The sequence below is a fragment of the Colletotrichum higginsianum genome, chromosome 9, assembly GCF_001672515.1.
Source record: "Colletotrichum higginsianum IMI 349063 chromosome 9, whole genome shotgun sequence".
Taxonomy (NCBI): Eukaryota; Fungi; Ascomycota; class Sordariomycetes; order Glomerellales; family Glomerellaceae; genus Colletotrichum; species Colletotrichum higginsianum.
The window spans coordinates 2738583-2761906 of NC_030961.1; the positions used below are offsets into that span (position 1 = coordinate 2738583).

The window sequence follows — 23324 nt, forward strand, 5'->3', positions numbered from 1 at the left end:
TGCTGCATTCGAAGCGGGTGTTAGGGATAGTGTGTTGAGCAAACGAACAAGGAATGATGCGGACTGTGTGTAATTGGAAACTCGAAAATATGCCGAAGATAGAACAACAGACTTGACTCCGGTTGTCGGGCAGCGAGGTGAATCGTGATGTTTGTCAGACGAAGTAGGTTGGAAGCAGATGTGGATGTTGACAGCAGGTCAAGGCAGGTTGCCAAACGACAGGAACGGCCCATGCACACGTTGCTATATTCTACCTACCAACTCTCTGCTGCTTCGTTTGTTATTCTTAGACACCTACCTACGTACCTGCCTAGACTTAGACTCTGATATTGAACATGGATCATCTCCCAGCAATAAATGGCCCCTCCATGTTTGTGGATGAAAGCACTGCCCGAGCACTAATAGCCGCCATGACTGGCTGTCTCGCAGCAGACCGAGCGTCTGTTTTCATCGTACAGTATGGCACGCCAGTATCAACGCCACATTGCCTAGAAGAATCACAGAGAAGCAGCCTTGGTCGAGACGTCGTCATCTTTACGGCGATGAATAGGATTGCCATCATCACCCGTATCAGGCAATCGTTGTACAACGAACAAGACTGCACCAACAAGAGACCATTCCTCGCGGGGATTGAATCGGGTGTGGTGGTGTTTGGTCCCGCTATTTGAAGATTGGGGGTATCTCTTGCCATACAAAACGCTCTAAATAATCGTCTAGACATACAACGCATTAATCATCGTATCGTACTTGTTCGCTTCCATCCTTACTTTGGGCCTCAAGCCATCTGCGCTTCTCTCATCAACATTGTCCCCTTCTGTAAGCCATATAACCCAGCGCCCCGATTGAGCGGAAACCAAAAAGAGAGAAAGAGACAATCCCAAAGAGAAGTGCAACGGCCCAGCCATCACATATTAGTCGGACCACATACTTTCTTTTCAGCCGTGTCCAGTCCAGTCCAGCTTTCTTTTCCGACCCAATCCGATCACAAAATTATTCCTATCGCAGATAAGGTAGAAGAAAGCAAAACAATCCGATCAAGCTTTTGTGGTGGTGTGTTTGAAGGGAGGGGGCTCGGCACAGCCAGCCGGCAATGTACAGGAGGACCACGAGTTTTAATTCACCCAACACTATGAAACACATCACTTACCAGTGATGGCTCCAGGTGTAGATGGAAAATAGGCATGATAGTATAGGAAACAAAGACAGACGTGCCCAAAGACATTGAGCTGAGGAGTCGGTGCGTATCCGCCCGTAAACGCCGTCCTATGTGTACCGGCTGGTCTGGTCTGCCCTGCCCGTCGTATAGAAAATGACGAATGAAAGAATTAAACGGACTCATTGGAACGTTTTGAGAGCCTGAAATGGATGGGCTTGCGCCTTCTTGAATCTTTGATGCGAGTTGTTTCCTCATGCGTTCCAAAACCCTGATGATGATGATGATGATGTTGATGTTGATGTTAATACTTTTGTGACCAAGGCGCGTTGGACAGGCTTATGTACTGTACGTTTGTGTGCGTATGCAGGGAAACGAGGGTATATAACAAAAAAGGCGCTGAAATCGATAAAAAGAAAGTGGAGAAGATCACCGAGAACTCATATGCTCGCGGTTCGTGCTCTCTCAGGGACACGCGCGTAGCAGACCATGAGCTTAAAGCTGGTACGCAGTTCCTCGCATTCCGAGAGCAGAGCGCGGTCAGTCCATATGCTCCTACTGTTGGCCGTGCCGGCGGCGCTCTCGTAGCAGCGGGTGTACCACCAGCGGCCGACCCTGGCCACCATCTTGGTGATGTTCTCGTCCGCCGATTCGCCGTCGTCATTCATCATCTCGGCGAGGCTGCGCACTTCTTTGGACTTTCGAGACCTTGCCACGGGAGGCTTCTTGCTACCACTGTCCGATCGGGTGATGATACTGGCGACCGGGACGCCGACGCGGCAAGTCTTGACGTCCGAGAAGCCTTTGCGTCCGAGGAGGCGGAGAATGATGTCGGACGTCGACCCGATGCTGATCTCCGGGTTCCGCTCGTGGATCCTCTCCTTGAGGCGGCGGATTGTGCGGCGGCCGCGGTTTCCCATGTTGTTGAGGTCGACGTCCAAGATGGACAACTCCAAATATCCTCCAGGCTTCAACACGCGGCGGGCCTCCGAGACGATGTTGCGGTAGTGCGACTCTGGTGCAGCGGCAGCGAAGCGAAAAACTACCGAAGTGAAGCTCTCCGGGCCGAACGGGAACTTTTCCGTGTGAGAGAGGTACTGGATCTGGTGATGGTTGGGTGGACTCAGAGGAAAGCTCGACGAGTTCTTGTGCTCTTCCGGTAGCGGGGCACGAGGCGACAGGTTGAAGAAGGTGGCTGCAGGATACGTCTCGGCGGCGTAAAAAGACCAGTCGTCGTTACCAAGACCATCGACAACCAGGATCGAGTGACGCTTCAGTGAGCCGACGACATCCAGGAGCTGGTCTCTAGCCGGGCTGAAGAGTACGTGCCCGAAGGACAACCACTTGCTGACAGTCATCGAGCCAACACGAAGGTTGACTTGAGAAAGGGGCGACTCGTCCTCGGACGACCTGCAACTGCAGTCGGATTGTCTTGACTTACGAGATGAACCGCTGCTCCTCTGCGACGCAGCCGTTGCTCTGCGCGCCAGCTCCGTGCTCTCACGGTCGATGACGCTGGCAGGGACCTCGGCGACCGGAACAAGCGTCGTTGAGTCCTCTTCGGGCTTCAGTGCAAACGCAGCCTTGAGCCGTTCGGTCATGTCGGCACTGTAGACGCTCGACGTGGTAGCACCCGTGTTGACCTCGGCGCTCTTCTCCAGGGGTTTTGGTGGAGACGTAATGGTGGGAGACTCGAGAGGCTTGAGGGACCTCTTGGACATTCTCGACCCGTACGTCTCAAGATGGAAAGGAACGCCCCTTGACGAGGTTGCGGATGGCGGCACCTCGCCAATGAGGTCGTTGTATTCATCCCAGATCTCGTCCTCGACGAGCGGGGCATCAGGATCGGGCACGAAGGCCAGAGCGTCTGCGAGAGTGTACATGCCACAGCTGCTGGAATCGGTGCTCGTGGTGCGCTCCGAGTTCTTCCGAGGAGAGAATGTGAGAAATTCGTTGCCGATCTGAATCATCTCCGGAGTCCTATCCGGCAAGAGGGAGGTACGCGGGTCCGAGTTGGTCTTATCACTGGTTTCTGTAGACTCGCCTCGAGAGAGCTCGGGAGTGGACATCTCGGGCGGCGTAGGACCCGAGGCAACAAAGTCGGGGTTAAAGCCTGCACTTTGGGGTTGCTTCTGCAAGCTAATTCTGTTGAAGGGGCGAGAAAAGCTCCTCGACGAAGTATGCTCCGGCCGGGACGTGACAACCTTGGGAATGCGGCCCACCTGTGGTAGACGACTTGGACGTGCTTCCGCCAGCTTCGACGCGCTGGATTGCGAGGTGTGCGTAGGCTTCATGGAACGAATCGCCGGGATCGACGTCGATTTAGGGGCGGCAGTCGCCGAGTTCCTGCGAGCTTGCGAAGACCTAGTCGGCTGCAGAAGCCTGCTCAAAGATTCCCTCCTCTGCTCCTGGCTGGCCGAGGAAGTCCGTCTCTCCTTGAATACGGACAGCGGAGAGGGGAGGTCGAAAACCTTGGCCTCTCGAAGGATCTCCTCGACGTCTTGCGGGCCGCTATCTTCTTGCTCGGAGCCATCCATCAACGTGTAGAAGGCTGCGGGCTTGTGCTGTACAATCTTGACGGTGGCAGCCACTGGTATGGCTTCCTTCTCCTCCTTCTTCTTTGTGTTCGATTGATTCTGAGACCGGCTAAAGAGATTCCACTTCCTCGGAGAGCGAGCTCGCTTGACGAGCTTCTTGGGGGGGTGGGCAGTGGCTGCAGCGATCCGGCCGCGGATCACTTCACGGTGCATTTCGAATTGCGAGTCGTCCGAAAGAATGGTCGTGTCCTGGCTGTTGATTGACGGCGATGTGATTCCGGCGGTGTTAATGGGCTGAGGCAGCTTGAGGGGACTCTGGTCAGGCGATGAGCGTAATCGCTGGACAGATCGCCTGAAGGCCAAAGTGGACTTCATGGTGACGGCCTCGGACTCGCTGCTGTCTGACGGGCGACGGCTGCTTAGAGACGGATGTGGACGGCCTCGAGGAATAGCAGATGGGGCGAGGCCTCTCCCCGCGCTAGATGTTGTCGACACCTCCGAGCCATGGCCAAGACTCTGGTTGCTCTCGGATCGGGCAAGGTCCACACTGTGGTTTCTGTTCTCGATGATCTCTCCGCCCGAAATTACAACGGGATTCATTCGGTCCAAGAGAAAGGTGTCAGAAGGCTGACTGCTGCTCAAACTGTCCTGCGATGAACCGGGGTCCAGGCTTGGCCGGGCCAAGTTGGTGGTCGAGCTGCCACTTTTTCTCCGGATTCCCCCGAGGCGTCCATACCCCTCATGTCCCGTACCGGCGGCGGGCCCCTTGCGGGCGGGCTTATCCTTCTTATCGACCTGGGGGGCCTCTGGTGTTGTCTTGGAACGACGACCAAAGAAGGCGAATCGAGAAAATGTTGACGTGTTGGGGCTCGGGGTGCGAGTTACGCGACCATCTTTCTGCTTTGTCTCCGGTGCATTGGATGATCGTGGGGCCGGTGTAGCTTCCCTGCCCACCTGTTGTCGGACAAGTGGCTGAGGGGGGGGTTCAGCGTAGGACAAGGGAGTTGTTGATCTCGAGATGACCTGCGGTTCCGGCCCACGTCTGTCGCCCAACAACGAAGTAGATGAGAGGTTGCTGTGGATGACAGGCCATGGGTCAAAGAGCTGCGACTGCAGGTCCGGTGTGTTGTCTCTGCTGGGTCGAGCGGGGGGTGTTGCCCTTGGTGATGCGGCAGGCGCCAACCGCGGGGGCGATTGGACAAGTGTCGGCGAAGTCATGAGAGGCGCGGCGGTCTCCAGGGAGGTCTTTGATGGCGACTCGTCGTTGCCTGGACTCTTGGCAAACTTCTGAGAGGATTTGCGTGGCGGCGGGCTTGGCGGCAAGGGAGACAGCCTCCTCTTCTTTTTGGTCTCCTTGCGGTCGCCCTCACGGACCGTCGAGTTGGACGAGGACGACGTAAGGGATTCGCGTACTGCGGCGAGGCCATGAGGGTCGGCGCTGAACGCCTCCATCTCGTTCGGTATGCTTCCGGCTCTCCTCCCGGAGACGGGCGGCCGCGTCATGGCCGGACTCACCTGCCTCACCCTCGGCACCGGCAGTCGTATCGGGGCCACCAGACCTGGCGACTGTGACGACGCGGACGTGGGCGTCGTATCGCGGCTGTACGGACCCGGGCTCGTTGATTCGGAGAACCTGGTCGAAGGGCTAGCGCTGAATGCGCTGAGCTGGCTGCTGGTGCCGGAGAAAACGGGGGTGGGTGGTGGTAGGTCGTGCGTAGCCAGTCTGTGGAGGAAGTCGGCACTCGAGCCCTCCGAAGACATGGAGGGTCGTCCACCGTATTCCCTATACCGATCGAGCTCGGGGTAGATGGTAACGGCTTGCGCCTGCGTCTTGGGCAAGTCAACAACGTGTGCGATTCGAATCTCGGTGGGACTCTCAGTGATGCCTCGGTCAAGGTGATATTCGGCAGCCGGGTCTAGCGAGAAACGCGGTCGCGGAGCGGACGACGAGGAGCTTGTCCGAGTCGAGTCGGTGTTTGAATCATGGCGTAGACTCGGGGGTTTCTGACCGACGGATGACTGCTTCCTTCGCAGTACCTTGCGTGTTGGGTTGGAAGTGCTTGTCTCGGAGAGCGCCGACGACGACGAGCCTGACATGGTTGGAACGTGACTGGGTCTCTCGAGAGTCGTGCTGCCGGAGCTCCATGACTGTGTTTGATGAGTAAACGGAGGGCGGTTTGAAGCCATGGGGATAGATGGGCGTCGGGCGGAGGCAATCCGTGTTGCCTGTGTTACTGGCTTGCTCTGTGTCGGTTGTTGAATGGCGATACGAATGTTCTCTCCTTCTCTCCGGATTCTCCGCGTCGTGTTCTGTACATCTTGCTTTGGTTCCGTGTAAGCGGCAGCGGCAGCGGCTCTTCTCGCTCGTATCGGCTCGTCCGGACGGCTCGGCAAGCCTGATGCCATGCGTAGGGTTGCCATTATGTCTTGGGTTCGAAGAGTATACTGGGACTCTCCACCATAATCCTGCAACCTCAATATCCCATTTCTCTTTCAGTGGTATGCGTGTAGGTCTGGCCACATGTCAGCGTTAAGGCTTTAAACATAACGGAGGGCCGGGGACGCCAACCGAACACTCTGACCAAGCTCGGGAACAAGCAGATAGTTACCCGACAACGTGCTACTCGAGACAGGGCAGCCTGGTGCGACCGGTCAGATACGAATCACAGGAACAGAAGACGAAAATCCCTCGATCTTATCAAGGCTGGCTAACAGTGAAGAAGAACAGAAAAAAGAAACCCCCCCAAACAACTGGCGGCTGTTCCAGAAAGGTCCTTATGGCTATGATGAGGCGACGGGTCAAGCCAAGGAGTTTGGCGTAGTGTTATATGGGCAGGAATTCGGATTAAAAGAGGCACAGCAGATGCAATATGAGGATGCTCCTGGAATGATCCGAAAGAGGAGAGGGGGGTAAAGAAGAAAAGATGAAGGAGACAGTCAACAGGGAACGTCGGCGCGGAAGAGGGGGATGGATTCCGGGTTGTGATGGTGAGGTGCGAGATGGTGGGGTGGTGCGAGGTTGCGCGGCTGTCGTGAGAGAGCCGATTCGGCTGGGATTATCGTAATGGTGGTGGAGGGGTTCAAAGGGGTCCTGAAATGGTGGTGGGGGAGGCGAGAGAAGCCGCGTCTGGACAGAGGCAGCAGGACTTGGCGTCGGTCGAGAAGGGTAAGCCAGCCTCCTTTGCGAGAGTAGAGATGGGATGGTGGGGGAGGATGTAAGTACGACTGGTCTGGCGGCGTCTGGGGACGAGCAGCTGAAGCGGTTTGGCTTTGGCTTTTCGAGATGGGGGAGGTGTAGTTGAGATAAGTGTGAGCGTGGAGGAGGAGGAAGAAGAGGAGTATTCGTGAGACGGAGCGGAGGAAGACGAGATCCAAGGCAGTGGCAAAGAGAGGGGAGGAGCAAGGCACAAGGAGCAGTGACAGAGACAAAAGAAGAAAAGACGAGAGAGGGACAGCGGGAGGATAACGGCTAGCATGGAAGAAACAGCCGAGTCGGGCCAAAGAAGGCAACACAGGATGGTGTATATAGATAGATAGGTAGCTTGTAGACCGGGCAGGCCATCTAAGTAGGTATCTTGCACTTGTTGGCCCGAGCCAGTTAACTGGAACGGCGTGAATGGACGACGTCGGCCGGTTCAAGCGGGCAGGGATCTGGCTAGCGGAGAAAAAGGACTGAAGTCTTTCGTCTGGTCCCAGGACGAGGAAGTACTTACAAGTTGCGGGCCGAGGAGGCACATCAGGTAGTATACGGAGTACGCATCGCTTCTTCAACCATGCAGTGATAACACTGTACACTACCTAAGCAGGCCGAACTAAGACACCTCCTAGGACCATGGCTGCCATGCAGCGGTCAAGAATGGGGCATCATGAGCTCCGGTCAGGTGAGCTACCGCAACCGCCGAGGATGAGCGCCTTTGGGATTGGGCACAAGTCAACAGGGGAGACACGCAGGAGGGAGCAGATCAGACAGCGTTCATGGGCCAGTCAACAGCTTGGTTGACTCATCTCGGACGAGAAGCGACGGCGTTTGAAGAAAGAAAGAAAAAAGGGCAATACCGGATGCGAGCTGGACCAGCATCGAAATGCGAAGTGCTGTCGCGGTGGAAACGGATCTGAGGACATGGGATGGGGATCCAGGGTACGAGGGGCAGTGTGCAGTGTGCAGATTGGGATGCATACATAGGGGGGGAAGCAAGACAGAGATGCAGCAGAGAGAGGGGAGGGGAGGGGAGAGGGGGGGCACCACAGACATGGGGGCCAAGATGAAGGAGGAAGCGCTGGAAGAGGCGTCCAAGTCGATGAGAGGTCGACAACGTGCAAGGTAGGGATGGAGAACAAATCGGTATCCGTACCTAGTGGAGAGTGAGACGGCTTCAGTGGATGGCCGTGAGGCGTGCAACTGCAACTGCAATTGCAACTGCGACTGCGCCGCCATGCGAGTAGCTTTTCTCGCCCTGGACTCTGCATACACGGCTCGTCCTATGGGAGCAGTAAAGGGCCCTGAGAAGGTGGCTCGACGCCGCGATTGGGCCGGAAACCCTTGTAAGGCCCCTGCGCACATTCGGCGTCGTTTGCATCGTCTAGGATTCTGGGATTCTAGGGTGGCAGACTATTGCCGACAGGTTGACTTGAATGCCCTCGACTCGGATGCTCTGTTCTCGGTTAAATCACCATTTCTCGGTGATGAACAGCAAAGGCGCCAGAGGGTCAACTGTCGGTGACGACGGATGGCAAGAGGCAGGAGGCAAACGCCCTCGTGACGCTCCCAAGATGGCAGCGGGCGACGAGTAAGTATACTGGGATTGTCCTTGGAGCGACCGAGGGAATGGCCCGCCCCGCTAGGCCGAGCGAGCAAGCGGATTCGGGAGACGCAGTAAGAAGGCAAAAAATAATACGTTTGTCGATATCGAAAGAGAGGAACAGGGATAATGCTGGATGTCATCATCGAACGAATGGCGGCCAACGGGCATGGGGTTGAATGGCTTGTTTGTCGACGGGAAAACGGTCGGGGACAGAGGTGTGGATTTCTCGCTTGGAGTCTACAATGTCTAGAGTGATGGAATGAAGAGGCAAATACAACTACGATTTGGACTTGATTGCACGTGCGGGTAATCGCCAGCCAGCCTCAGCCTCAGGCTGTACCTGTAGGCCGGAGAGACGGAGAAGAACGAAGGTGACAAAGTACAGAGTACACGTACTTCGTACCTGCCATCCCATACCTGAAGTACGAAGGCTGAGGGGGGGGGGGGAGACGGAGGAGGAAGTGGACGGACGGCCCAAGAAGTGGGGTCCAGAAGCACCCGTCCCAAGACCCCCCAAAATGGCTCTAGCGCAAGCGGCACTTGGTACGTATCCCCGCCTGAGTTGGAACGTGCGCTGTACTGGCATGTTCGGCGCGGGTGGGCGAGGGCGGGGCCAACGGTCCTCTATTGCCCTTTTTTTTTAATTTTTTTAAACTCTTTTCCACCACGTTTTCTTCCCCCCTTTGGCCACGAAAGTCTTTGTCACCTCAAACCTTACTCTGTATGGACCCGACACCCATGATCCATGATCCTGTCCACTTCGACCATGGATACTCTTCGTGTATGAACGGAAACTCACTCGACAACACTGCTGGATGGGAGCCCTCACACACACTCACACACAACACGATACTGTACGGCACTCCTTGACTCTTCCATTCTTTTCTTCACACGCCTTGTTCCATCCGCCCTTTCCCCTGCGTCACAGGCCTCCCCGCAACGATGGCAGTCGTCAACGGCAAGCCGCCGTCTACAGCCAGCCTACCGAGCAACACAGGCAGCAAGTAGGTAGACTAGACTGCACCTGTCTGTCGTCTACATCTTACAGTCTTCGTACATGACATATGTCAATGATCCACTGCATGTCTCACTCCAAGTCGTCCGAGAGGGCAGGTTTCTGCATGTCTTACTCTCGCGCCACCCTTCCTGTTGATCGCCCGCGCTACCCATACGTACGCTTGTCGTACAGAGCACACCCACCACCCTTCCTCCAATGCCCGGCGCTTGTTTGGCGACCTGTTCATATCGTGTCGGCGGTTCATCCTTGATGGCTACGGTTTGCGGATAGACTCCTTCAAGATGGTGTGCACGGCTCGGACGGGCTCAAGCCTCGACTGTCGCACAGACAACCCACACTAGACTGCAAGCCCGGTTCCATATCTGTCTGATGCTATCGTTCCTCGACGACAGACCAGATGGGCTTCTGGGCCATCATTCGGCAACAGCCTGATTTGCCATCCACTCTTAGACGATGCTCCTACGGGAAACCAACAAGGAGACATCAGTTAACACGCTCAAGCCCCCGTGGTACCCGATCGAGACACCCGCAGCTGAAGGATTGCCAGAAACCCCGCGTTCAGGTAGCAGCAGTCGTCTACTGGACGCCAAACCTGGCAACGATAGCTGGCTGCAGCGAGAAGCCTCATGGACGCGTCGTCAAACCAACGACCAGGACGCGCCACCGACAAGCGTGCACCGTTCCTGAGTCTTCATATGTCGAATTGGGGTTTGGACGGTGGTGTCGACCAGAGCAAGTCATTAGTCACAGCTCCAAGGAATCCATCTGGCTAGGGTGGACAATGGGTTGGACCTACTCTCGCAAGAGACCAAATCGACTGCTTAATTCTCCGGCTGGGCGAGCAACGATACGTACGCTCAGAAGTGATCAACCACATGCGTGTGTCTACCACCGTAACTGAATCGGCTGATTGGGCCCATTGGCAATAGTCCGCTTCACAGCCAGCCTCCCTCGTGGGATGGGCTGACTCGACTTGGAGCACCAACCTAAAGAAAGAAGACATCTGGAAGGCTTCTATTCGTCCATGGTGCAACGGTCCTCGTACCAGCCAAGGTGACCCTTTCCAAAGCCCCTTGCTCTGTGCGCAAACCGTAGTCTGAGAATGTCTCTTGTCGATGAAGATCCGCTCGAGCAAGACGCCCCGCCCCCCCTGGGCCACGTAAAGCACCCAACCACCACCAGAAGAGAAGGTCACCGATCTCCCTGTCCGGGGTTCGTCACAACACCACCCTTGAGAACGTGTGTTATTGGGTGTACCGAATACTGTGCCCGATTCTGATTGGCCTGTCTATCTTCAATTTTGGCCAATCCCATGTCGTCTCCGAGACAATTTTCCTCCCACCCAAACGTTGATCGCTGAAGGGCCGTCTCGTGCATGTCTCTCCTTACCCGCATCTGCTGGAACCACCTCGTCGCCAATCGTTTACCTCGACTTGACGACGCCATTGCTCTTTCAGGGCTTTTGCATCGAAAAGGAGGTGATATTGGTGTCAAGGCCCCTTTAGTCAGAGATGACCTCTCGTTCCAAGTTTTCGACCGGCCCCGACGCCCTCCCGCAAAAGCTATGGTTGGTAAATAAAGCGAAAATAAAGAAAAAATCCACCCGAAAAAACAGACGTCGTCGGAGATGTGGCCCGTCACAAAAACTCAGGATAGGGTCGACCAACACACCGGCCGGCCCGGAATGCAGGAAAATGACAAAATCGTAACATTGGCCGTTCATGTTGGTAGGAATATGCTGCACGGCACGACGAGAATAGCAACACGGCCTGGTTTTTCAGGGCCCAGGCCGACCCACGAATCGGTCTCAGAGCGGCGAGCTACCTGGATGACTCGATCAGTCCGTCATACCGGCCATATGGCAAGGAATAAACCCACTGGACCAAGCTCCCAGGGCGGCCTTCATCTCTGGGCCACATATGTCGGTCAACGTCAGGCGTCAGTGTCGGAATATGATGGGAGCAAAATGGCAGGGGCACCCACTACAGAGTAGACGAGAGCAGCTGAGACTTGCAGCTCGACTGTGGCGACTATTATGCGCTGGACGCGTCTAAATCAGACTCTGCCAGGGCCGACAGCCGGCCTGCGCCTGCGCTGCATGCCCCAAGAACAGAAAACAGGATCCCTGCCTGAAGCAACTCGCAATGGCGTTGTCGACGGTCTGGTGGCGCTCAAGGCGACGGTAGTGAGGCAACCTGGAGCAAAAAGCTGCACTCCGCCACACGCCTCATCCGCAACCCATGTATTCGCTGGACCCGTGAGGCTGGTGACGTGGCACTCAGGCCCGGCGAAGCGGGTCTCGGGTGGCTCATCGCCAACGGTCCGTTGCTTTCCGTGGCTTTTCACAGTTGCGTCTAGTCTTGTCTTGTCTTGTCTTTAGGATCGCACATCTCAGCGATTTCTCGGACCAAGTGCTACACCACATACATACCTTACCCCACATCCGTCGCCATGTACTCGGTACTTGCGGCGATGGCCCGGCTAGGATCGTCTCGCTGACTCCGAGAGGCAACGCAAAACAGCATCTCCAACAAACAAGGCCGCCATACTGGGCCATCTACGGCCTGCCGCAAACGAGTCACTTGTGTCGGCAGAAACAGAAGCGAGCCCGAACAACGAGCCCATCATCAAAATCCTCCTTCGATTCTTGACGCAGATAACATTGGGACCAACGTCGAGCCCACCCTGCGGCCCCTGTCACCTCTCCAATTGTAGCCGCCAGAGATCCCCGAGCTGGGGGCCAGTTCAAGTGCGCAGGGGTTTCGGTACTTTCATTGGCCTGTGTCGATTAGACAAGCAAGGGTGCGTGATCTGTCGTCCTGGGTCTAGCGAGTAACGTGACGAGTCCAAGGTGCGAGCAGCCACAGCTTTCACACTCGTTCACACCCATCACGGCGCCTGTTGTTGACAGGAGGAACGAGGGTTAGAGTTTTCCTTTCCCACCCTCCCTCATCTCATAGGAATCCGTTTTCCTTGTTTCTACGGGACCGCACGGGCGAGGAGGGGCTAATCCAGTTAATTGCCCGCCCGTCCCAACCTCCACAAGTACAAGTAGCGCACGGCGCATTCTCACAGACGCGGGATTAGCGCGCCAGGTTGAAGGAAACCAGGGCCACCACACACCCGAGCTCACCACACCCATCGACGAGAGGGAACGGAACGCTCGAAAGGGATCCAGTCGCTCCCCTCGACGACATTCGGGGGTCCTCGCGGGAGGCTGGCTGCTCGGCTGAGACACGGGGCTAACCATCAGCTAGCCCAGAGCTTGATGAGTTGGCAAGACGACTACTTGACCAGCCCCATCTCCCCAGGCGCTTCTTTTCCTTCTTTCACCACGCAGAAAATGCCCAAGTTGTCTTCTTCAAAGCGTTGCACACAGGCTTGATTGCGATGATCGTCGGTGGACCGCGACAAATAGAGCTCGGCTGGAAACTAACCATCAGCGAACAACCCAGCCGGCACATTATGTCCGTGAGAACCTTGCTCGAGAGGGTTCGGCTGAGGTATCGATGACGGCCCCGAATGGAGTGATGGCCGGTAGTAGTCAAGCCAACCAGTCTCGTAGGCGTTTGCTGCTCGTTGGCCGAAGCGAAATCGATGCGGTCGAATGATGCGAGTCTATCGCGCCAGGAGAGCAGCACCATGCTCTGTAGCTGTGCGGCGTGGCTTGAGGGAGAATGACCCATCACCCTGGCCATACTGCTCTCCTTTTCTAGGCTTCAAACCGTTGCTTGTTTCCCTCCTGGATTTGGATGCGGCCGCCTAGGAGCGACCGACGGCTGGCCCCTCAGCATGGCGTCTCTAGAGTGGACTGTCGACCCACGACGCCAGACCACGGGAGGCCCCATGGTGCTAGTGAGTGCCTATCAAGGCCCGTCGCTGTCTAGCGGCGGGTTGTGGACGCCGTCTCCTACATAGCGGCGCTTCTTGTCCGCCCAGTCGGGTGCCATATCTCGACGACCAAAGGTGGTTTAAAGCCGGCGGACAAGAGGTCTTGGTGTTTCCGGTTTCTGTTATGTACATGATGAGAGGTTTCCTGGGGCTGGGATTTGAAAAGGAGGTTGCAAATACGTTCAGAGTGACACGTAGGGCTAATTGGGCAAGATGCTACAGATTGGCAGGCACGAGAGCAACGGGACGGATTGCTCGTGCCCCTATGACTGACAAACAGCATGGTGGGTAGGCTAGCCATGCTCTGCAGTCCTCTCCTTAGGTGAGAGAACCAACCTCTAGCTCTGGATTCGTGCCCTCAAGGCAAGGCAGCGGGTCGTTCTCTAGGAAGCCGCCATAAAGATAGCAGAGGAGCTTACGTGTAGTGCGGCGGTGGGCATGGGGAAGGCTGAGAAATCACACAGTTGAACGGATGGGCAACTCGTTTGTCCACGGCGGGTCCTGACTAGACCGCGACAACTATGTATACGGCAAAGTTAAGTCAGCTGCTGATCTAGGTCTGTCTATCTAGGCATGCTCTTTCTGTCTGTCGATATGCTTGGTGCTGATACGGCGGTAATGTCCACTCAGCTGTCTGCGTATTCTTCGGCGCCTATCCACGGAGGGGAGACGTCAACAGACAGCGGTAGCTTTAGTAGATAAATCTACCTCAGATTCGTCAGCGACATATATGTCTTACTTGGCTTCGAGGCATAAGTCAACCATTTCCTCCTTATAACGCGCCCAACAGTACTATTTGGTTGTTATCAAGATAGGGTGCTACTGAAAGAGAGGCATCTAAGTAAGGGGTCTTCAGCTCGGTCAAGTCTTTATTTAGCAACGTTCCGTGAACACTTGTTATTTGGAGCGCCACCTGTGAATACATACAACATTGCATCTGTTGACAGCAAGGGAGAGGAGTATGAAAAAGAGATATGTATATTTCCCCCCCTCCTAGCTATCAATGCATCTTCACTCCAGGTAGGGACAAGTCATACGTTTCTAGTGCGTGGAATATCGCATAAACGCTGCGAGTGGAATCGTTCAAGCGACGTCATCTCAAAGTCGGAATGGCATGGGAATGTTGAAGAGCAAATAGCACAACCACTTCCGCTCCCTTTCGTTACCAAGGACCGAGACGGCCAGACCTAATCAGTGGTGCATACATAGATAGATAGGCTTGGTTACATGCTGCGATGCCATCACCATACATGACATACCTAGCTAACTAAACTCCATTAGGACCACCTTCTTTCTACCCAGCATCTTGGCGGCAGGGGGAGGAAACTGAAATCAACAAGACGCCGGAAACGAGAAGGGTCGAGGTTGCGATGCTCCTCCGAGGCCCCGATGCAACCCCCGCCCTGCGGGATCTGCAAACCCCGGACTCGCTCGCCGGTTCGCTCCAGATTTACCCCGACGTCCCCTCACTCCCCTTGGACAACGCGGGGGGAATTCTTCCATCGTTCATAGCAGGGTTACATACCCGCTATGCTGGAAGTCCAAAAACGAAGCAGGCCAAGACATCAAGCGGCAGCCGTGTTCATTGAAATAACACCCTCACGCCGCGTTACGACGTCAGAAATGGCACGCTCCCGCTCCCGCTCACTCCCACCACGCCCACCCGCTGTCCATCACGCCGGCCTTCCTTGACGATGGCACGATTTCTCCGGTTCGCACTCTTTCTGTGCCCCTTCCTGGTGTCGGCTAGTACCACGGATCCGGATCCGTCCCGGCCGTGGGAGGCATACATCAAGAGCCCGTCATCGCGCACCGTCCTCCCCAAACAGATCCACGCCGTCTCCGGCGCCGCCGAGGTAACGTCGGCCGACGATGGCACTTACATCCTCTCGTTACGGTCCGGCGGTCAAGTCTCCCTCGACTTTGGCTACGTCGGTGGGCTCCTCTCCCTGACCACAGAGACGGACGACGTGACCACTCTGGAGACGACGGAGGGCTCGTCGGGACCGCACTTCTCCCTCGCCTTCGCCGAGTCTCCGGCCTTCGTCCGCGCCATCTCGGACGACACGGGCGCAGTGCCGACCCAGGACTACGACAAGGCTCTCAACGTGTCACTCACCGCCACCTCCTCATCCCGCTACACCATGCCCACGGAGCGCTTCCGCGGCGGCTTCAAGTTCGTCACGATCCACGCCTTCCGCCCCGTGACAATCTCCTCCGTCGTCTGCCACCTCGGCTACTCCCCCTCGCAGGACGACCCCAGCGACTACTCGGGCCACTTCCACACGCCCGACGACGACCTCCTCGTCCGGGCATGGTACGCCGGCGTCTTCACGGCGCAGACCAACATCGCGCCGCCCAACACCAGCCGCTGGCTGCCGCAGGTCAAGGACGGCTGGGCCTACAACGCGACGCTCGGCGCCGAAGGGCCCATGCTCCTCGACGGCGCAAAGCGCGACCGCGCCGTATGGCCCGGCGACCTCGGCATCGCGGGCACGACGGCCTACCTCGGTCTCGGCGACGTCGGTCTTGAGTCCGTCTACTACGCCCTCGAGACCATGTTCATCTACCAGAACGCGTCCACCGGCGCGCTGCCCTTCGCGGGGCCGACGACGGGGTCCTGGCGCCGCGGCGCGCGCAGCGACACGTACCATGCCTGGACGCTGATCGCGTGCTTCAACTACGCCGTCTTCACCTCCGACTCCGACTGGGTCGACGCCCGCTGGGGCAACATCTCGGCGGGCGCGGCCTACATCATCCGCGCCCTCGACAACGACGTCGGGCTCGCCGAGCAGGTCGAGACGAACGACTGGGCCCGCCTCGGCGGCGGCAGCTTCAACAGCGCCCTCAACGCGCTGAACTACCACGCGCTGCACGCCCTCGCGGACCTGGCGGCCGACACGGCCACCGAGGCCAACGGTCGCGGCGCGCAGGCCGGGACCTGGGCGGCGGCGGCGGCGAGGCTCAAGGCGGCCTACAACGCCGTCCTCTGGGACGCCTCGGCGTCCCTCTTCCGCGACAACGAGACCGACGCCGGCGCGCGCCTGTTCCCCCAGGACGGCAACGCCCTGGCTCTCTACTACAACCTCACGACGTCCCCAGCCCAGGCGTCGGCCGTCTCGGCCGCCCTCCTCGGCAACTGGAACGACATCGGCCCCGTCACGCCCGAGTTGCCGGACACCGTCTCGCCGTTCATCTCGAGCGTCGAGGTGCTCGCCCACCTGGCGGCCGGCAAGCCTCGCCGCGGGTTGCGCCTCATGCGGCGCACGTGGGGATACATGCTCGACTCGCCGCTGATGACGGGCGAGACGCTCATCGAGGGCATGAGCGCCAACGGGTCGCTCTACTACCGCTCGCGGCGCGGCTACAACTTCGACGCGGCGTACACGTCGCTGTCGCACAGTTGGTCGACGGGGCCGACGCAGGCGCTGAGCTTCAAGGTCGTCGGGCTTGAGGTTGTCGGGTGGAAGAAGTGGGTGTTCCGGCCGCAGCTCGGGGACCTGAGGAGGGTCGAGGCCGGGTGGAGGGACGCCAAGGGAGGCGAGTTCGGCGCAGTGGTCCTGGCCGGGGACGGGGGCGTGCTGGAGGCCGAGATTCGGACGCCCGAGGGGACCAAGGGGACGGTGGACGTTCCGAACTGTGAGGTTGTATTGGTCGACGGCGAGGAGTGGAATGGCGGTGAGATCCGAGGCGGGAGGAGGAAGGTGAGAGGTGAGGGCTGCCGGACCAGTTGTTAAGTGAAGTTGAACATGATATCTCTTTAGGCGGCAAGCTTCAACTCGCATCTAGACCTCCACCAAAAAAAAGCACACGGTCCCAGAATGAAGAAATGTCCCGAATAAACAAGATCATGACTAGTTTTAGTAATATTATATCTAACGTACACGCATAGCGAGTCGGCCAACATAGCGAGCCGGCCACTCCTTATCGCTAGAAAAAGCCCCTTTTCTAACTATTTATTAAAAAGTAGATTCTTAACTAATAAAGACCTAGTTTTTAGTATTAGATAACGATAAGAGTTAGATTTTAAGAAATAATATTGTAGAAATTATTGTCTCTTCCTAACCCTAGGTTCTTAGTAATCCTCTTATCTAGAGGCCTAGATAAGAGGTAAGCTTAGTAATATAGGCTAGAAAGAGATAATAATTTTAATACTATTATTTCTTAAAATCTAACTCTTATCGTTATCTAATGCTAAAAACTAGGTCTTTATTAGTTAAGAATCTACTTTTTAATAAATAGTTAGAAAAGGGGCTTTTTCTAGCGATAAGGAGTGGCCGGCTCGCTATGTTGGCCGACTCGCTATGCGTGTACGTTAGTGTAGAAGTAAATATCCTAATACTTATCAGCTTACTTATAATATAGCTTATACTTAAATAAAGTCTAGAGTTGTAAAGAAGCCTAAATACAACTAACTAGCTAACTTACTAACTAATAAGAAAGACAATATTCCTTTCCTACTTCTTTTCTACTACTATCTGCTAACAATAGATAAGTGTAAAAAATAGAAGGAAAAAAGGACTATATTCTTGAAAATGGCAAAAGGAATGCCCCCTCACGGGATTGAACCGTGGACCTTCGCATGACGAGTATGTACGAGTGCGACGCTCTACCACTGAGCCAAAGGGGCCTATTCAAGTTATCTGATACTGCAGAGACGGATTTTATCAAGCGGAGTCAGCACTCATCGCCAGTTCACAATTCACTCGTGCCAGTGGGATCCTGCAAAAAAAGCAAGCGACACACACAAACAACACAATTCACACAACTCAGCAAGACTAGATAGATTAAAGGGCTGGGTTCCATTGTCAGCCAGTTGAACCTGACGACACTGACGTTGGCATCATAAATGACGCCGGCTTGGGCGGGGGGCGCAGAGAGGGCTAAGCATTCAAATACCACTCCGACATCACATTGCGAACAAAGATATTTGTCTTAACGTTCCAATTCAGCGTCTACCTCATCCGTCTCATGATCATGAATGACGGGCTAGCTAGAATACACCCATACGTCGAGGTATGGGAAGGGAATTATGAAAATCATTTCGAAGTCGCAATCAAAACCGAAAACCGTCCAACTCCAATGAACTTTTCTCTGGTATCCCGTTTTTCACCCCAAAGATCATTTAGTCAACCTCCTCCATGGCGCTGTCGCCGGTCTCGACAGCGGACGTGTCGGCGGTGGGCGCGCTCTCGGTCTTCTCCTCCTCCTCATCAATGTTCAGGCCGAGCTGGACAAGCTTGTGGATGCGCTCGGCGAAGCTGGCGGGCTCCTCAATGGTGAAGCCAGAGACCAAAAGGGAGGTCTCGAACAGGAGCTGGACAATAGACTTGACGGTGCGGTCGTTCTCGCCGTCGGTCTCGACCTTGCTCTTGAGCTCCTTGATGATGGTGCTCTTGGGGGAGATCTCGAACGTCTTCTTGGAAGACATGTACGAGGACATGGAGGTGTCACGGAGGGCCTGGGCCTTCATGATACGCTCCATGTTGGCGGACCAACCGAACTGGCCAGTGCGGATGGCGCAGGGGGCGCCAACGAGCTTGTGGGAGACGACAACCTTCTCAACCTTGTCGCCGAGGACGTTCTTGAGGCTCTTGGCAAGGCTCTCGAACTCCTTCTCCTCCTTCTCGCGCTGGACCTTCTCCTCCTCGGTCTCCTCGAGCTCGAAGTCCTTGGTGATGTCGACAAGCTTCTTGCCCTCAAACTCCTTGAGCTGAGTCATGGCGTACTCGTCGATGGGGTCAACGAGGTAGAGGACCTCGAAGTTCTTGTCCTTGAGGGAGTCAAGGAAGGGAGACTTGGTGACCGCCTTGATGGACTCGCCGGTGATGTAGTAGATGTTCTTCTGGACCTCGGGCATGCGAGTGACGTAGTCGGTGAGGGAGGTGAGCTCATCGCCAGACTTGGTGGAGTTGAAGCGGAGGAGCTTGGCGAGGATGTTGCGGTTCTGGGAGTCCTCGTGGATGCCGAGCTTGAGGTTCTTGGAGAAGGCAGAGTAGAACTTGTCGAACTGCTCCTTGTCCTCGGCGATCTCCTGGAAGAGCTCGAGAGCCTTCTTGACAATGTTCTTCTTGATGACCTTCATGATCTTGTTCTGCTGAAGGGTCTCACGAGACAGGTTGAGGGGAAGGTCCTCAGAGTCGACAACACCCTTGACGAAGCTGAGCCACTCAGGGATGAGGTCGGTGGCGTCATCGGTGATGAAGACGCGGCGGACGTAGAGCTTGATGTTGTTCTTGGTCTTCTTGGTCTCGAACAGGTCGAAGGGAGCGCGCTTGGGGACGAAGAGGATGGCGCGGAACTCAAGCTGACCCTCAACGGAGAAGTGCTTGACGGCGAGGTGGTCCTCCCAGTCGTTGGAAAGGGACTTGTAGAAAGAAGCGTACTCCTCCTGGTTGATGTCCTGGGGGTTGCGGGTCCAGATGGGCTTCTGCTTGTTCAACTCCTCCTCCTCGATAGAGGTCTCCTTGACCTTCTTAGTCTTGGGCTTCTTCTCCTTGTCCTCCTCCTCGTCGTCGACCTCCTCGATCTTGGGCTTCTTGTCATCGTCCTCGGTGGTCTCGGTGGCCTCGGCCTCCTCATCGGGAACCTCCTTCTCGGTCTCCTTGGTGACGTGGAGGTAGATGGGGTACGAGATGAACTCAGAGTGCTTCTTGATGACCTCCTTGACCTTGGCCTCGTTGAGGTAGTCGGTCTGCTCATCCTTCAGGTGGAGGATGATCTTGGTGCCGCGGCCGAGAGGCTCACCCTCGGTGTCGGGGGTGATGGAGAAGGTGCCGCCGGCAGAGGACTCCCAGACGTACTGCTCGTCATCGTTGTGCTTGGAGATGACGGTGACCTTGTCGGCGACAAGGTAGGCAGAGTAGAAACCAACACCGAACTGACCGATCATGGAAATGTCGGCGCCAGCGGTGAGGGCTTCCATGAACTGCTTGGTGCCGGAGCGGGCGATGGTACCAAGGTTGTTGACGAGGTCCTGGGGGGGGCATATTAGAAACTATTTCGCAAAGACTGCTGTGTGGAACAATGGTGGGCAACTTACAGCCTTGGTGAAACCAATACCGGTGTCACGGATGGTGAGGGTCTTGTTCTCCTTGTCGGGGATGATGTCGATTCTCAGGTCCTTGCCCGAGTCGAGCTTGCTGGGGTCGGAGAGGGACTCATAGCGGATCTTGTCCAAGGCATCGGAGGCGTTGGAGACAAGTTCACGCAGGAAGATCTCCTTGTTTGAGTAGACGGTGTTGATAATGAGAGACAGGAGCTGAGAGATCTCGGCCTGAAACTCGAAGGTCTCGGGGTTAGACATTGTGATGGATGATGTGGGTATCTCGGGCGTAACGGTCGTAATTCTGGCCACACTTGTTAGTTGAGTGCTTATTGAGGTTTGAGAGTTGACGGTGTGTGGGGGAGGCGAAGGGGCGGGGCGGGGAGGTCAGCCTCGTCACCAATTCCGATACTGCACACAAAGTAACCGTCTGTTGTTACTCGGAATTGATGCAAAGGACGAAAGAGGGGAACGATGATTTATTGGCGAGGCTGATGCTGAAAAGCAAGCAACCAAACACGAAAATCCAATGGGTGCGGGCAACAAGGATGGCGTTCGAGATGCCATAGCGCCCAAGCGGCGACGCGGGGTGATAGGTGTCAGAACAAGCTTACCTTTGAGAGTATGACTTCTCGACGAAATGTGGCAGTTCTTTCGCTGCTACAATTCGGGCTTCTTCTGGGTTGTTTGATAGGAGAGAAGAGAGAAATTGGAAGAAAAGGGAGAGAGATTTGTGATGTGAGGAAGGGAAAAAAAGGTCAGAGAGTCGAGACGACGGCGGAGGAGGAGGCTAAAAAAGAAAAAGCGTCCAGCAGCGACAGCGACGCTCACCCCCCAGCTCAGAAATTCTATGCGATTCCATCACCTCCAGGCCTTCCAGACCCTTCTCTGATTCGCTTGCCCTGCCACCACGGCAACCGTGCGGGATGTACTGATTGGCTAGCGGCAGGGCGGCCACCTTGTGGGGCCACTGGGACGGGGGCACTGGGGGTCCCTATTTTTCGTGCTCTCCTTCCACCTCTCCAGCGGATGGAAAAGAAGAGAATGGGAAGGCACATTTGGTATCTGGCATACCTACGATGTAGGTAGGTACGAGGCACCCTTGGAGGCAGACAGGCAGGCTGCAGCACTGCAAAGACTCTCCTTCCTGCCTTTCTGTTGTTTTGCCTCTTGCCTTCCGCCTCCCTGTGGAGAGGCAGGTCCACTGTTGGCCCTTTTTTCTTCCATTTTTGGTGCATCTGATCCGCGACTACCCCTCATTGGACCTTTTCTTAGTATTTTTATTATTATCTATTCATTGTGTTTCTACTTGTTTGCGACCCCAAGTCAGTCATAACTTCATTCCTTCCTGTGTCTTCCACTGTTTGCTGGAGTCTTCTGTCCCCTCCACTGTCAAATGGTCCTGGGCATCGGCTGGACCCTTAGGCAGGTAGGTACTTACTCCGTCGAGATGCTAGGGCGGAACAAGGCAGCACTGACACCAGGCTGCATGCAACGCCTCCTCGCCATCTCTCGACATCCAATCGTGCTTCTTGCTGTGCGGCGCCTAGTGCCTGGTCTAGAGGCTGGCGCCTGTTCTGAGAGCTGGGCGTTGGGCTGGATATGCCCTCCTCCAAAGGTCCCTGGAGCCGTCCCCCAAGTCCCCCACTCACTGGCAAGGCTCAGACGTGTTGTTTCCCCCATGCCGCCAGCGATGTAAATCACATGTCCTGGCGTCGCCAAGAGGAATTTACTAGTCCGCCTACCTGCTTGCCTTGGGCCAGTGTGCTGTATGTGCTGTATGTGCTGCGTATCATATACCCCATGTTCTGAATCGCCCGGGCCTTTGCAAACGTCCGGGGTGCTGTTGCACGGTCCCTATCTTTTTACAACCTCTCTTTTCAATCTGTTCAAGCAAAAACCATCTCGCAGAGGCAATCTGTATTTAGTACAGACCGGGCCAGTGGCCACTTGATTGAGAGAACAATATTACATGCATGCATCATGTCAAGTGTCTCAGCCCTCCCTTCAGCTCCTGCTGCATCTCGGGGTCAGCAGACACGTCAGGCTTCAGCCTCTCGTGGATGAAGGGGGTCCGGCCGCGAGCGATGATTCTAGAATCTGCTTTGAATTAAAAAAAAAAAAACACAAACAAACCCATCCCCCCCACCATTTCATTTCTAGGTATCTAGGTACGGAAACCAGCAAAACGACTCCACATCAAAGCCTGAAACCAACACAGGCCAGCAGGTATCCAAACATTACCGACAGACAAACACGGACATCGGCGTTTCCATACTGTGTTACAAAACGCCCCTTCAGATGCAGTCAATAACCGCCCGCCGGCAAGCTCCTGGTCGCCTCCGGGCAGTGGCCGACCGGAAACCGCAAGGCGTCCACCGCCCGCCCCGCCCCGCCGCCGCCTCCACAACCCCGACGGTAGTCTCATAGAACTGCCGACACCGTCTTGTCCGCCGCCACCACAATATAATCATTGGGATTTTTCATCCTATTCCAAGCGTATGTTAGTTGCTGCTAAAACACATGTGGGACGTCACAATTCTCATGACGAAGAGCATTTCCGTGAGCCCCGGCATCTCCGAGACCTCACACTCTCATACGTGCATATACCGGCTTGTTGCGTCGTTTCTCCATATCCCGATATCCATTCTTGAGATTCCCACCTGGCGAATATCCATCCCCCCGCAATCCCAAAGAGGTTGCCATTAACCTACAGGCCCGGTTCAACATTTTACTTTTAGTGTCACACTTGCAGCTTCAAAGAGACATAGGCACATTTCTTGCTTCATTGACCGACAACCTAGGCATGAGTACGCTTAGCAAACGTATCTAAATTGAGATGAAACTGGGGCCACTTGGATGTTGCGATATGTATCCG

The 23324-nt window shown here is 55.7% G+C and overlaps 4 protein-coding genes across 4 annotated transcripts; 1 reads left to right on the plus strand and 3 right to left on the minus strand.

The window, feature by feature from the left end:
- Positions 1-1593: 1593 nt before the first annotated feature.
- On the minus strand, positions 1594-6111 carry CH63R_13033 (Methyltransferase domain-containing protein; the record flags this gene model as incomplete). Its single annotated transcript, XM_018308007.1, has 1 exon — positions 1594-6111. One exon carries the CDS (start codon positions 6109-6111, stop codon positions 1594-1596), a length of 4518 nt encoding a protein of 1505 aa, XP_018152424.1.
- A 1403-nt stretch (positions 6112-7514) lies between these two features.
- CH63R_13034 (uncharacterized protein) lies at positions 7515-8251 on the minus strand (the record flags this gene model as incomplete). Its single annotated transcript, XM_018308008.1, has 2 exons — positions 7515-7602; positions 8043-8251. The coding sequence occupies 2 exons, from the start codon at positions 8249-8251 to the stop codon at positions 7515-7517; spliced, it is 297 nt and encodes a 98-aa protein (XP_018152425.1).
- A 6844-nt stretch (positions 8252-15095) lies between these two features.
- Positions 15096-17138, plus strand: CH63R_13035 (Bacterial alpha-L-rhamnosidase domain-containing protein; the record flags this gene model as incomplete). Its single annotated transcript, XM_018308009.1, has 1 exon — positions 15096-17138. One exon carries the CDS (start codon positions 15096-15098, stop codon positions 17136-17138), a length of 2043 nt encoding a protein of 680 aa, XP_018152426.1.
- Positions 17139-18526: 1388 nt separating this feature from the next.
- Positions 18527-20707, minus strand: CH63R_13036 (Heat shock protein 90; the record flags this gene model as incomplete). The annotated part of the gene is made up of 2 exons (XM_018308010.1): positions 18527-20377; positions 20444-20707. The coding sequence occupies 2 exons, from the start codon at positions 20705-20707 to the stop codon at positions 18527-18529; spliced, it is 2115 nt and encodes a 704-aa protein (XP_018152427.1).
- Between the last annotated feature and the right edge of the window lie 2617 nt (positions 20708-23324).